This window comes from Prorops nasuta, unplaced genomic scaffold (genome assembly GCF_024137725.1).
Source record: "Prorops nasuta isolate Cenicafe-Biocafe unplaced genomic scaffold, Cenicafe_Pnas_1.2 PNAS00003, whole genome shotgun sequence".
Taxonomy (NCBI): domain Eukaryota; kingdom Metazoa; phylum Arthropoda; class Insecta; order Hymenoptera; family Bethylidae; genus Prorops; species Prorops nasuta.
Window position 1 is genome coordinate 5,701,614 of NW_027116800.1, and position 14,544 is coordinate 5,716,157.

A 14,544-nucleotide genomic window follows, 5' to 3' on the forward strand; every position below is an offset into this window, starting at 1 on the left:
AAATGTTGGAGACGGCTTTTTTTCTGCAGCATTGTAGATTATCGTTAAAGCGAAGATAAGCTCGTATGTTCTTCTAAATAAAACTATTCATAGAATTATTAAATTTTTCAAAGAAACGAACAAGTATTTTATAGTTACGAGATACAACGCGCGATTAAAATATGGATCTTTTTACTTCACATCATCTTTATATAAAGGATTTAATAATGGTGTATATATTTATCACTTTTTTTGATAACACACGCTTATTTTCACGAGATAGACAATTTAAGATGTGCATGCATTTACAGTCAATATAGGAACGAAGATTTACGTTAATTGTAATCATCATTCTAACAAGTGTAACTGGTATAGATTATACTATGATACAAGAATACATTGATTGTAGTCAAATTGTAATATTTCATGTTTCATCGTGTGTCAAAATCATAATTGATTAAGCTTTATACTGTTACACAATGGACAAATAATGTTTAAAACACGATTTACGTGTGAAAAACGAACATGGAGAAAAGCGGAGGGGGAAGAAAGAAATAATTTCAGGCAAAACAACTACTGCGTATTGTTCAATTAATTTCCAGAGAACAAAAGCAATTGCAAAAATAAAAAATGGTAAAATGAATCTCCACTATGCAAGTTTTCTATAATGTAAAGGATCCATTAAAAAAGTTGCATCTGTAAAATGCTAAAGGAGAAACGTAAACAGTTGTAAGTAATTAGTGATTGCTTATATACAGTGCATAATACGTTTTCACATAAAACCTGATAAGAATTGATTAAAACAGGGTATATCATGGGGGCATATACTATATGAGTATACCATCATTAAAGATCAAACTTGTACTAACGGCATCCTTCTATTTGGAAACAAATCTGCACCCATAAAATCTTACAGGATACACTTTGGCCCTAAAAAATCCTATCTTTATGATTATATTGGATCTTTACACTTCAATTTTAAATAAGCATATGAGCTTGTACTTATGGATGCAATATGATGAGTTAAATTTCGTAAAAAAGAACAATTTGAATATTATTGAGTTATAACTAAAAAGACTATGTTTTTTTTAGATTTGTTTCCTCTTCTGTACTAATTCTTATGTATACAATTAATTGTTTTAGGAGCAGAAGATAAGCAGATTGTGTAGGTAAGAGTGCAGCTGACATAATAAATTACAAAAAAATAAACAAAGGAAACATGAAAATTCAAGTGAACATGTTTGCTCCTATAATATATAATTATTATACAATTACTATATATATATATATATATATAGATATATAAATATATTAATAATTTTTATATTTTTATCAAATATTAATCAACTGATTGATAATGCAAGTAGCATCGTGCCACTATTGCTAATTATATATGTATACATATATAGTGTGTATACTTTAATTCGCCCCAAGTCGTGGACGTAAAAATTTATCTCCGTAACTTTCTAGAAAAAATATTAATTTTTTGCATACGACAGTTTTGATACTCCTTTCTATTTAGATCCAAAAAGGTATTATGCGAGAAAATAGATATCTTTTATAGCTATACAGAGATCAGTGGATTTTTACGTTTACACGCTAGGTGAATTAAAGCATATACCCGTGTTCGCTTAATTATTATCAGCCTGAAATTTTCAAGTCTTTTGGATGATTTAAAAGGAAACTTCTGTACTATTTTTAAATTTAGTACTTAATCGTTAAATATCGGGAGTAACATACATTACCAACTCCATCTCTTCAAATGTCGATTGTTTAATTTCCAGTTGATGTATTTAAGTCGATTTTTTGCATTATTTCTGTAACTGTAATAAAAAGAGCACAGAAAGACAATTGAGAAGACAAATATTAATTGTATAACAGTTACAAATAAATTTAAAAATATGTATTTCTTTATTATCGATAATGCTTTATAATAATCATTTGAATATTATTGTCGCTTATATGATCGCTGATTACGAATCCGATAACAAATTTTCAAAACTGAATACAGCAGACGTAAATTCCAAATTTGTGTGTTATTCGAGGATTTTTATTGGAATGCTGTGTGTGAATACGAATATAGTTAAATTTAAAATAGCATATCCAATGTGGTACACAATTTTTAAAATGAAATTCTAAGTCTGAATAAACTTCAAATCTTTTTTCGGACTTGATTAGTTTTGTCATTTTGAAATTTGCAAACTTAATTTCAGATTTGAATACAGCGACCCCAACTCTCCCGAATAATACATTTTAACTGGTTTGACTCAACAGAAAATGTGCTTCGATGGGTTAGATAAAAAATTATTAAGCATTAAAAATTTGTTAATTCGAGATTTTTTATTACTGGTCGAATTATTATAACGACGTCTGACCAATATATAGGAAGGTGTCATCAGATTTGTTTTACAAATACGAAGTTTTGAGTTAATCACCTTTCAATCGAATGTTAAATTAATATCTCCTTCATTAGCAATTAAATTTCGAAATGGTACAGATGTATTGTTCTTAGAATTACCTACATTTTTTGAGATTTTTGAGCTGACAGTGACTGAGAGCCACGGTGTATATATATATAGTATAATTATATATAAAAGTGTTTATAATAGCTAATATTGTGTATATATATATGGATATAAAAGAATAAATGTATTAAAAGAAAGTATAAACATAAAAGAAGCATACTATATTTATAGGAAATTTATTATCTAACGATTCAATTCACACCAAATTTTTTTAGTACTTATCGCCACTATATAACAGAGTATACTGTTAAAAATATTAAGTTTTTAATATATCAAATAATTAATCTACGAAATATTTGTGAAAACAAACTTTAGTCTAAATTAGAAAAATCTTAGCCAAATGCGGATACAAATTTCAAAAATTAAAGTAGTTAAACAGAATATCCAAAAGTACAAATATACATAAAACTATCGATATTTTGAAAGTGTAAGAAGATTGTATAAAAAATACATTTGAGCTACTTAATTTTAAAAAAAGGACCTCATGATTTTAATAGTATGGTCTTAAAAGTATATCTTAAAGATTGTACAGATTATGATGATGGAGCACCTTATACATCTTCAAATATTTTCTTACTTAAATTCTCGAAAACAAACGTATGTACAAATACTGTTTAAACCAAGCACTTACGAGACATAAATTTGAAATTACATAGGATGTGAAACATTGAATATGCCACAGAGCTCGAATATAAAAATTCATTTATTTCTGTAACTAAAGATATAAATTTATTTCGTCAGCGTCTTTTAATATAAATACAAAGAAGAATCAAAAAAGTCTTATGCATGAAATCAAATGTTTATTAGTTTTAACACGATAAATATATATCTTTAGAATTTTTTATTGGACATTATTGAACTCTCTCTCTCTCTTATTAGTAAAGAAACCCATTTCAAAGAGAGAAAAAAAACAAATCTCTTAAACATCCATGCCTTTATGTGCTCTGGGATAAATTAAATTCCTCAATCTGTTAGGGCACAATTGATAAGTCAAAACGCTAAAAAATTAAGTGCTTTTCTTTTGTACTTGAAGTGAGTCTGAACTCTAGCAAATCATTTCTACATTGTTTAAGTCATAGAGGTAATGGTACTACGAAGTACCTGAAGATACCTGAAGAGAGCATAAGGTTAAGGTCCTACGCTACGGGTGGCTACTGGCTACGGGCCCTACTTTCGCCAAGGGGGGTACTAGGTGAAGGGTGAGGGGAAGGAAGCTGGCCGCGCCATCTTTGTGGCATAGTTGCCTATATATTGATATACAATATGTATGTCATGTTGTGAATTCAAAATATTGTGGACCCAAACAAAATTAATAAATATAGTATTGGATGGAAAGATAGTAAAGATATACAGCACCTTCAGCGTACATATACATATAGCTTTTAATCTATATGTATATTTCTCGTGATGTCATGTTTGTTGCCAGCCTTTTAGCGCAAAAAATACTAGACCGTTCTGCAAATTGTCGCGTAGTACACAGTGGGAAATTGAATCGTGTGTGGTTCGGCTAGTTTCACTCTGTAATTTAACATGGAAAATGATATACAAGCACACACGATTCAATTTCCCACTGTGTATGTATACCACTCGACAGTATTACATATACATATATATGTACATACATATGACAGTGCAGACTGCAGCAGTGAGCACTCTCCGTGAACGCACCCTGGTGAATAGTCTGCTGCTGAGCGCGAGCCGCGAGCATCGTAAGGCACTAAGGCATCGTTGCCAATCGTTGCCGAAGCCGACGTTGCCGTCATTGTTGTGTCTGTGTCTGCATTTATAACGCATATTTCATTTGACGTGTATTTAATAATAGTTACAAAGACTTTATAACATGCCTGCTACAAACGAAGATGATCCCTATGCACATGCAGCCAAAGGTCCTTTGAAATTGAAAGGAGATAAATGCGTAGTGAAAAAGTAAGCTTACTTTAGTTTTTTAGGTTATTTTCTGACTGTTCCTGTTTTATGTATATCACGATTTTTTTTTATTAGGAAGAAGAATAAAGACGGGAAAAGCAATAAATTGGTTGAAGTTACGAAAGTCATTCAGGAGGAAAAACCTAAATCTGTTGAATTAAAGCGCACCAAGGCAGAATTAGCATTCAAGAAAATGCAAGAAAAAATGGTATATTTGTATTATTATACTTTTAACTTTTTGGTGTTTCTAAATTCTAATTACAAATGTTGTTTTAGCAAACTGAGAGAATAAAACAAAAAGCCTCCATGACTCACAAACAAAGAGTAGAAGAATTTAACCGGCATTTAGACAGTTTGACAGAACACTTTGATATACCCAAAGTAAGCTGGACTAAATGAATATATGACTCACAATTTGTTATTAATGATAAACACATTACATATAAATTTATTTACTATAATACAAATAACTATACTCATGTTAATTATTTTATTTATAACTTTACTGTAATGTCATATACATTATCTCATTATAAAATAAAGTATTATAAAAGCTTTAATACAAAGCATTCTTTAAATTTAATAATATGATTTTGTTTTACAAAATATTTCTTACAATCAATAATTATTAATTTGTATTATAAGAACTTGATACTTACAAGGCACATATAGTCAAAGTGTTAATCTCTAAATCTACATAGAAATTTACAGTAATTTTTAATATTTATGTAAATTATGCATATGCAAAATGGACGGAATATTTCAAACTGTATTGAACAGATGACATAATAAAATCTAGTCTAAATTAAAAAATATAAGTTCATGTACGTTAGCAAGATTTGATAATAATTTGCTGATGTCTAAAGCTCCTTTGATTCATTAAATTTAGTGAGGTAAGAGGTAATGATAAAATTATAAAGTTTACTAGAGTATCATTGCTCTCAAGTGGATTAGTAGAATCAAGAAAATTAGAGATGATGAAAGTGATGAGAGACTGCTAGTTCCATAGTGAAAAATTTGGATATAATTTTCTGTTTGAATCCAAGGATTACTGCCATCGTCAAAGTGCATAGGGCAACGATCTCTTTCACGTTCATATTCCTGTTATAGTAAATTTATTTGTTAGCAAAAGAATTTGGATATAAACAAATGATATGAAATTACCTGTAGCTCTAAAGCAACTGCAGCGCCTTCCGTATAATTGCTGCTAGTAACATCTTGTTTTAAATCGCAAAATGGACCAATGGCTTGGGACATCAAAACACGATTTAAATCAGCTCTCTGATATACCCAACATCTGTACTTACTAAATGGGTCTAATTCATCGAACGTAATCAAATATGATTTCAGATTTTCCTTCCAATATCCAATACATTTCATTTTGTAATCTGGTTCACTGTAAATGTCCACAGGCATTCCACGATGATCCACAGACAAGCAATATGTTTCATCGATAGTCAATTCCTTCTGATCAGTTCCGCAAACAGAAAGATCTGAAATATTCTGTTTGCAATAAATATTCGGACGGGGTGACAATGTTACCCCACCGAGAATTCTTGTTTCGAACAAAACATCTCCCTTTTGTTCAAACATATATTTTCCTGCTATAGGACATCTTACTGGTACAGGATGCTTTGCTAAAATAGAGTCCATTTATAATTAATAAAGGAGTATTAAATAATCAACATTAAGCTAATGTCTAATTTCACATTTCAAATGATCGATTTTGTATTATATTAACCTAAGAATAAATCATATTTCCATTCCTGTTTATTAGCAAATTCAACCCAGGAGCAAACTGTATGGAAGTCATCCTTAATAACAGCAAAACCTCTTCTGTATCTAATCACATTGTGATGTTGAGGTACAAAATCAAAGCACACGTAATCCTTTTGACTGAAAGTGAGAATGAATATACAATATTTAAAGAATAATGTGAGGATAAGGTTTTGTTGAAATTTACCATCCATCAACAGTTAATCTGGACATCATTACTCTTGAGTCTCTTTGTTCTTTACAAACATAAATAGTTCTCCTGTAACGACCTTCGTCTGGATACCAGGTCTCTATAATATGAGTTTCATTGATGAAAATATCAGCATCAATATTGGCAGTATTGATCCAATTTCCACTCATATTTTGAGGCAAACGGCATCCGGGCTCTACAACTTCCGCTTTAACTGGAGTCACTCTTAGACGTTCAGGACTCTTTTCAACAGTTTTTAAAGTATTGCATTCTGCAGTTATCGATACTCCTATATATAAGTCGTCATCCCGGTTTTTCAAAAAGCATCTGTACTTTTCATCTTTCCTAGATTCCTTTGTATTGGCTACAGCAAAAAAGTGATTTTTGTCTACGAACCAATCTCCCAGGCAGCTGTATTCAACCACTGTAACAATCATTTTGTAATAATTACTAATTTTTCTCCATCCGAATAGCAATAAAGTTTCTAGTTATATAATTTACTCACAGCCATTAAAAGTTCCTTTCATGCCTGCACACTCTTTGTAGGTTATATTGAATTTTTGATTTGTTATAAAAAATTGTGTTCCTGCTGTTTGACATGACCTAATTTGTGCATCGGGATGATTACATTCTCCTGTAAATCTAAATCGATTCTAAAACAAAGTTAATAGTTACTTTATATCAATCATTCTTTTCTATTAATGAATATCCTTAAGGAAGCTTCTCATTTTACTTGGTAAGCAAACTGCCACACTCCTTCTAAGGAAGATCTACAATTTACAGCGACATAATTTTCTGCAAATAATGTGATTAGTTGCTGATCCGACCTCAAACCACTACAAACATTTTCTACTGTTGGCTGCATTCCAGAGGGTAGATTTACACAGCTACCTACAATTTAAATAAATTGAAATAAATGAAAAGAAATAAAAAGTTATATTAAAACACTTGTAATAGGCAAAAAATCTACTTACTTTCAAGTTTTTCCAGCACATTGACAGTACGAACTAAAAGTTTAACACATGTGTAACAGAACTCTTTTTGAAAAACAAACGTGTAATTCACATGCAGCTCCTCCTTCATATTAACGCAATATCCTCTATTAGTCATAGTTTCTGCATTGATCTCTGTCAATGTGTTTTTGCCATTTTCCCAAGAAAACCATGATCCTCTAATTACCAATGGGATTTGGCATGACTCTTGTGTTGAGAGTATGACTGAGAATTTAAATTTGAATATAATTTTGATTGACAAATCTTAGATGATTGTATTATCATTGTTAATTTAAACTGCTTACTTTGACACATAAAACATAGTGTTAGCATTAAGAGAGAGCCTACACCCTTCATTTTTTAGATTTTAATTTTTCTCTAAAAAGTTTCCTAAAATCCAGTGTTTAATGCTAGATTTGATTTTCGTTTCCACACTCGTCGCCGCTCCCCAACTTTCCTTGCTTTTTTCCTGTCGTCTTCACTAATAGTGGCAACAATATACTTACGGAATAACAGAAATAAAGAAATACAACGCCCTAACAATAGAGTTAACAATCTAGCTAACAATTACGGGGGAAAGGAGATGGGATGGGGATAATGAAGTAATATGAACACGAACGAGAAAGAAAAACTCTTGAATTAGACCGATAACGAGGACAACAAAGGTTCCTACCATACCATCAGCTACCCCATTTCACATAACAACATACAACACACCCACACAGTTTTTACGGTTTTTACCGATATAGGGTTATCGGGGGTAAAAGGGAAATCCATCACTCATTAAAATTATAATACAGAAACGAAATCCATTTCCGAGACTTAAAAAAAAAAAAATTATTCGACCTTTTAGCCATTCGTAGAAATTAGTAGGAGCCGTAGAAATTAATTTGTAAATCCCATCCATGTATTTTATAAAATAATATCAGTGCAAATAGCATCTTTCAGCAAAAGTGATTATAAATAACTGGTTTCTAATGAATGTAAATCTTTAAATAGTATATAGTCTTCTTAAACCCTTCGTTAGAAACAACAAATTAGCATATAATAAAAATTAAGTGTTCGATTCGATAATGTACTTTAATTATCACATCTTTACATTTTTATAAACGCTACTGCGTATATATTTATTATAAATTATAAATGCTAATAATTTTTATAGGCTAAAATAAATAATAATAATGATGTTAACACAATAATATTAAAAAACATTCAAAGATAATAAATATATAATTAGAATTAATTTGTAACGCAATCAGACATAGCAAAATTCGGACGATTTTCTGACACTTAAAAATAATAGATTTGGCTTATTCGAAGCGGCGTCAGATCGCATATAGACAACAGATAGTGGTTTAAATATTCAGTTTTATACAAATAAATAACTATTACATAAATATTCCGATTGTTTATTTTCCTAAAATTTGATCAGCTTAGAAAAACGAGTGCGTCAATCTGCGCTGTAAGATCATAATATTATATTTAGTACGTAGCCGGACAATTTTTTTGGTCTGTTCGAATAAAGTAGGCGCGACTAATATTATTCTTGTCGATCGCTTGATAAGCTTTTTCCAAAACTGAAACCGGTGGCTTTGTCTCCCTCGTTAAGATCCAGGCATTGCGAACACTGCGAAATATCGTTGTATAAAAATAATGAATTGCATAAAGAAAATATTGGACCATAATAGAACGTTACCTGAATACACCGAAATTCGTGCAGCTCCAAACAACGGCGTATGACTTGTAATCCGTATCTAGTATCCAATATGGCGCATCAAGAGGCAAAGGTAGCGATGGGAATGTAACAGACAACTTGGGATCATCCGATCTACCTATTAATCTTGCTACGCCTTCAATACTGGAAGATACTCCTGTTCTGTATATATATAAATAATATTCAGTAATTGCACCCTATAGTAAATTATCATAAAAAGAGCCCTCGATCGTTCAGGCTCCCGCGTCGAATATCTGTAACTTACAAAGAAGATATCTGCTTATTCATGAGCTTAATTGAACCATTTTCGCTCAAGCTGTAATTGGCAGTTACGCATTTCCCACCAAACTCAAAAACGGCAAAATATCTCTCAGCTTCGTACCATTTCCCAAGATACTATAAGTACATACATACAAATCTTATTTTTATCTCTAATAAAACTTTGGAAATAAGTTGAACGAAATATTTTCAAATACTTATATACTATTGAAGAGATATAATTTTTTGCATACCAAGCGTATTACATGACACATGAAACCTCTAACGGTTTCAGTTGGCTATTTCGTATCATCAGTTATCTGATTACTCGATACAGCTTTCTAATAATGATAAGATGCACTAGAACTCTGGTATGCAAATAAATTAATGTACTTCTTATGCTCTGTATAAAGGATATACATATATATATATATATATATATTTACCCTCTCCACTTGGAAATTTGGCATGGTCTCAACGTTCGGACAGGTCCCTAAGAAAGGTACTTGCGCCCTTGCAGTACTCGCGAGTATCAGGATTGGCAAGATCCACAACATTCTGCTGTTGAAAGAAAAGTATAAAAAACGAGTCAAAATAATATGCGTTCTTCGATGCGTCCTTTACTGCCCGAGATCAGAAGATTACTATGCATGCATATACCGAAATAAACAACAGACTCTTTTTGTCAATACTGAGCTCTCTATCCTTCTTGAATGGCTAAACAAGAAAAAACTCGTCATAACAAAAACAAACAACGGCTACTTAAATATGTAAATGAATAGAAAGTAAAAACTGTTTCTAGAATCTGATCGCTGATCCTAAGTAGTCAAGATGTAACTATAGAATTTAATGTTTACATGAGATACTCGAAATGAATAGAAAATATAAACCCGCGCGTGATGTACTGCATGTATAAGAGAAACGGTATATAACTTTGATAGAGAAAAATTTTATACACTGATAGTAGCAAATTGTTGCTCAAGGAAGTAAAACTGGAAACTGCATCACTGCAGCATTGTCACGATCGGACTAATGCGAAAGTGATAAAAAAATCTAACAAACAGGATTTCAACGTAGCTTATTGTTTAGAGAACCGAGAGAGACTTTTGTAGCGCTGTCATTAGCATTTTATATAACTATACATTATATATATATGTTATCCCATGAATCTTTTGAGAAGAGGGGCTGTGCCGAGTGATTAATTTTAATTTATATTCGACGCGGGCTCCGTTAAGATCGATCGAAGATCGTTGGAATTGAAAAGGAGGCGTAAGGAGCTATATCTTATGGGATTACCTGATGACCTTGACCGTTGGTACAGGGAGGACGAGGACACTCGACGAATGTCAATCGGTAGATCAATAAGGATGAAACGAAGGCTCCTTGCGCGATGGACTGTTCGTTGGTGACTGGCCTCTTCGGTCTTCCGAGTCTTCGGACTATCGGCTCACGAAGACGCGTTCGCGGAGGCCTTGTGGACTGTGGTGGAGATGCGCGACCGAAAGAGTTCTGTCAGTCAGTTAGTGGGTCAGTAACGGTACGTCGGAGGTTCAAGAAACCCACGACACTGACTGAAATTCGCCAATCGCGAACCATCGGTCATCTATACACCACGCCATCGTACCCTAACGAATCTATAACCAAATTTTCCATACTACGCGACGTTCTCTTTTCAAGGTCATCCTTTTCATTTTTAACAGTTCTCTGACAACCGTTTACTCGAGTATTCCCTCTGTCCATACCCGCACAGTGTTATTGAAAGGAAAATGCGTAACTGCAGAGTATATGTGTACAAAACATTTCTGTAAAAAATCACCAAATATATATATATATATATATGCTACTATATACGTTCTCACCTCATCGATGTTACTGTATATAGGAATATGCACAGAGCCAATTGTGCGCTTATGTATATATATTTATTCATTTAGTCGACAAAATTATGTACAACACTATAGATATATAGGTTTTGGACAGTTTGGAGATTAGAAACCTGTGTAGCAGACTGATATTCGCCAATCGCGCGAACCATCGGTCATCTACACTGTCAAACATATCCTGAGGAATCATGTGCAATTTTTCATATTTCTGCACGCATCCCTCGTATAAATTAATTGGAATCGTGAAAAGTATATCCAAAGTGAAAGAAGTGTAGGATAAGAGAACAAACCTTATACCAAACTTTCCATAAGACACTCCCTTCTCTCAAAAGTACATCCTTATCATTGTAACATTCTTCCGACAACCGCTCTATATACTCGATCCAGTATTATACGCGTGTAAAATATTCGTGCATTCGACACAATTATACATACTATATATACTATGTTTGCGACTGCTATCGAGAGCTTCCGCAAGCTCTCATTTTCGACAAATGGTACCAATTATTTATGCAAAGTACTTAATTATAGTAATTTTAGTGCATGTCACAAATAGTCATCTTTATTCTGACATTTTTCTTCCATACCTATACAATATGTAATTATTTAGTTTTTATGGATACAGCTTGGCCTATCGGGAAAACCCAGTGGATTCGCTTGCACCGATTTTCTCGTGAAATCAAGGTCATGGCGAATGAATATTTTCACTCGATTGACACTGTGCCATGCATTGTCGCGTGTAAGATATGGCTGAGCGAAGAAGAACGATTGGGGCTCTCCAGTCGAGAATGTTTGCATCGTGAAAAAGATAAATATATATAAGCCTCTGAGATCGAGTAAATTACAGCGGACGGGTCGTTGATCAGTCGTAACGTAAGGAAGGAAGTTGAGATTAATGGAAATAGAGTAAACCTTCAAATACAATAAATATGACTAATAACACGTCAAGTTTGGAGAGAAAAGAAAATTCTAAAAACTTGTATTTCGTAAAACATAGGCCACGGCTCTAATGTATTCCGTTATGCGACCTTCTTAGCTTTGTTTACACTGGAAAGTCGCTGTATTTATTGTATCAGGAGAAACGTAATAACGGTCACGTTATCGAATATCGTGGAACTTTCCGAATATATTCGTGTTTCGTGCTTTTTTATAGTCATGATTTTACCAGTATTTCTCTCTCTCTCTCTCTCTCTCTCTTTCTATATATATATATATATATATATATATATAAGCCTGATTGGAGAGGTTCGGTAACTTTGGTAAAATAACACAGTGGAATTTAACAACGCTTTTATGTAACAATTTATTTTTTTTTTTAACATTTTCTATAATAGAACTTACATTATAATACTTGGATACCTCTACGACAATAAACTAACCGCATGAATTTAAAACGAAGAGTTTAGGCGAGACTGGTTTCAGTAGAAACCGCTACGAGCCTAACCTGTACCTTGACTCAAACCCAATCACATTTAGTAAGTAAATTAATGCCTCTTAAATCTTTTCGAGTTAATATTATAGAGAGACTGAATTTCAGAAAGAGTGAAAGAGTGAAAGAAGAAGAAGAAAGAAAGGAGGAAGGGTTTAAGCAGTTTTCGCTGGAGCTTCTAAAACTTGGGGTGCCTTTTCTTCTGCCTTATTGACTTTATCGGCTGTCTTCAGGATCAATTCTGGAACGGGTGCGGCTGCTGCTGCTGACTTAATCTCTTGCGGGATTTCGGCGACTTTTGCTGGTTCAGGGACGGTTTCGACAGGCACTAATACTGGAGTTTCAGGTACCAGTGTCTCTTTCAAGGGGACTGCGGATTCAGTTTTTCTGGTCTGCACGACTACTTCCGGTGCATCGGGGGTGATGGCCGATCTCTGGTTTCCGCTGGCTTCTTCGGACTGCGACTCTCCTGGTTTTTCCGCGTTCTCTTCCGGTGTAGAGGGGTTGGCTGCCAAGTAGGCACAGTCTTCTTGGTCGGTCTTTACGAAGAACGTCTTGGAGATCTTGTACTTGTCCAAGACTCCGTAAGCCTGAAATTCAACGTTTCGTACGCATGTCAATGTAAATAAATAAATATAGTAAACAATTGTAGCGTCATCATCATTACTTCCAACAACGCGTATAATGTACCTTCTGCAAAACTTCTCCCGGTGGCAAACGCTCTCTGGTCATAACCCAGGCATTCTGAGTGTGAACTGGACCGATTCCTGAACAGCTCCACATAACAGCATAAGTATCGTAATCAGTTTCGAGGACGGAGTATTTGGTCTCCGGTGTTAATGGGATAGTCGTGTATTTAACGTGAAGCTTTCCTTCCTCCGATTTCGATGCAGCTGGTTTAATTTCACCCTCGAGAATTCTCTTGATTCCAGTACTGATGATGATCCAGACAAAATTCTTTAGTCGCGTTTAAGAATATTTCACATTTTTCGGTATAATAAGAAAAACTTACAATCTGTTGGTGACCTCGTTGCTGACGCGAAGTTTACCGTCTTGTCCTTTGGTGTAATTGGCCATGACGCAACGAGACACAACTTCCGATAATTGAAAGTACCTCTCAGCCTCGTACCACACACCCAAAAACTGTGAAGAATAAAGCGTTTAATTCATATGCAGTACTAAATATATTGTATATATATTAACACTCGAGACTATCCAAATGTTAGTCGTTGAATTCTTATCTTCCCTATACCACAAGTTCGGAAGAATTTCATAGAAGAATTAACATTCTTCTTACAGTTAAGTAGAGAAAAAGAATTTCATGTGGAAAATGTACATAATCTCAAAAGCTAAACAGACTTACCCTGTTCATGTCGAAGTTAGCCATAGGTACATATTCTGGACAGAATCCCAGACTGGGAATCTGCGCACTGGCCAGAGCCAGGACCGAGAGGAGTGTAACGATCTTTCCGAACATGCTGATGACGATCTGCCGTGTGGTATGGTCGATCTGTTGGTCTTATATACAATAAGCAGGGAGTGCAGGTGCGTTGACCGGACACTCTTGGTTGCCCCCTCTGAGCCCCACGTGTGTGGATCTTACGGTACTCTTCGTATAGGCCAGGACTCCCTGGTGCCAGAGGACTGGTCATTGGTCAATGGTATTATACAGCCTGCTGGCTACTCTCTTGCCAAGATCCTCGTTCGTCTTGCTCTTCCTATCCAACCGATGTGCTTCCAGGAAAAACAAGAAACTGCTGCTCCATTATGCAATCCCTTGACAACGGTACTTTTAGCTTCGAGTGTATTGGTCTTCCAAACTCGCCCGACTGCTCGTGCAAGGTTCGATGAAACTTTAACGACTGATGCCCA

At 33.9% G+C, this 14,544-nt stretch overlaps 4 protein-coding genes across 5 annotated transcripts in view; 1 reads left to right on the top strand and 3 right to left on the bottom strand.

The window, feature by feature from the left end:
• Window positions 1-4,105: 4,105 nt before the first annotated feature.
• On the top strand, window positions 4,106-4,976 carry LOC136785597 (protein FAM32A). The gene is made up of 3 exons (XM_066746733.1): window positions 4,106-4,430; window positions 4,506-4,638; window positions 4,707-4,976. Exons 1-3 carry the CDS (start codon window positions 4,345-4,347, stop codon window positions 4,827-4,829), a joined length of 342 nt encoding a protein of 113 aa, XP_066602830.1. The 5' UTR covers window positions 4,106-4,344; the 3' UTR covers window positions 4,830-4,976.
• Window positions 4,977-5,348: 372 nt separating this feature from the next.
• udt (protein undicht) lies at window positions 5,349-8,003 on the bottom strand. Its single transcript, XM_066746731.1, has 8 exons — window positions 7,694-8,003; window positions 7,371-7,613; window positions 7,130-7,287; window positions 6,902-7,049; window positions 6,394-6,820; window positions 6,172-6,326; window positions 5,595-6,067; window positions 5,349-5,531 (listed from the first exon to the last, which is right to left on the bottom strand). Exons 1-8 carry the CDS (start codon window positions 7,743-7,745, stop codon window positions 5,355-5,357), a joined length of 1,833 nt encoding a protein of 610 aa, XP_066602828.1. The 5' UTR covers window positions 7,746-8,003; the 3' UTR covers window positions 5,349-5,354.
• Window positions 8,004-8,678: 675 nt separating this feature from the next.
• Window positions 8,679-9,635, bottom strand: LOC136784402 (apolipoprotein D-like). The gene is made up of 5 exons (XM_066745020.1): window positions 9,615-9,635; window positions 9,368-9,498; window positions 9,085-9,264; window positions 8,878-9,015; window positions 8,679-8,805 (listed from the first exon to the last, which is right to left on the bottom strand). The coding sequence occupies exons 1-5, from the start codon at window positions 9,633-9,635 to the stop codon at window positions 8,679-8,681; spliced, it is 597 nt and encodes a 198-aa protein (XP_066601117.1).
• A 3,076-nt stretch (window positions 9,636-12,711) lies between these two features.
• LOC136786202 (apolipoprotein D-like) overlaps window positions 12,712-14,544 on the bottom strand; it is a 35,042-nt gene continuing 33,209 nt past the window's right edge. The window contains exons 2-5 of one of the 2 annotated variants that reach the window (XM_066747788.1): window positions 14,036-14,426; window positions 13,685-13,815; window positions 13,363-13,606; window positions 12,712-13,262 (exon numbers count right to left, since the gene is read on the bottom strand). In XM_066747788.1, coding sequence (XP_066603885.1) covers window positions 12,828-13,262; window positions 13,363-13,606; window positions 13,685-13,815; window positions 14,036-14,149 — 924 coding nt within the window. In that variant the 5' untranslated portion in view covers window positions 14,150-14,426 and the 3' untranslated portion in view covers window positions 12,712-12,827. Of the gene's footprint in view, window positions 13,263-13,362; window positions 13,607-13,684; window positions 13,816-14,035; window positions 14,523-14,544 lie in introns of those variants that run through there. The other variant, XM_066747787.1, reaches the window with a different exon arrangement.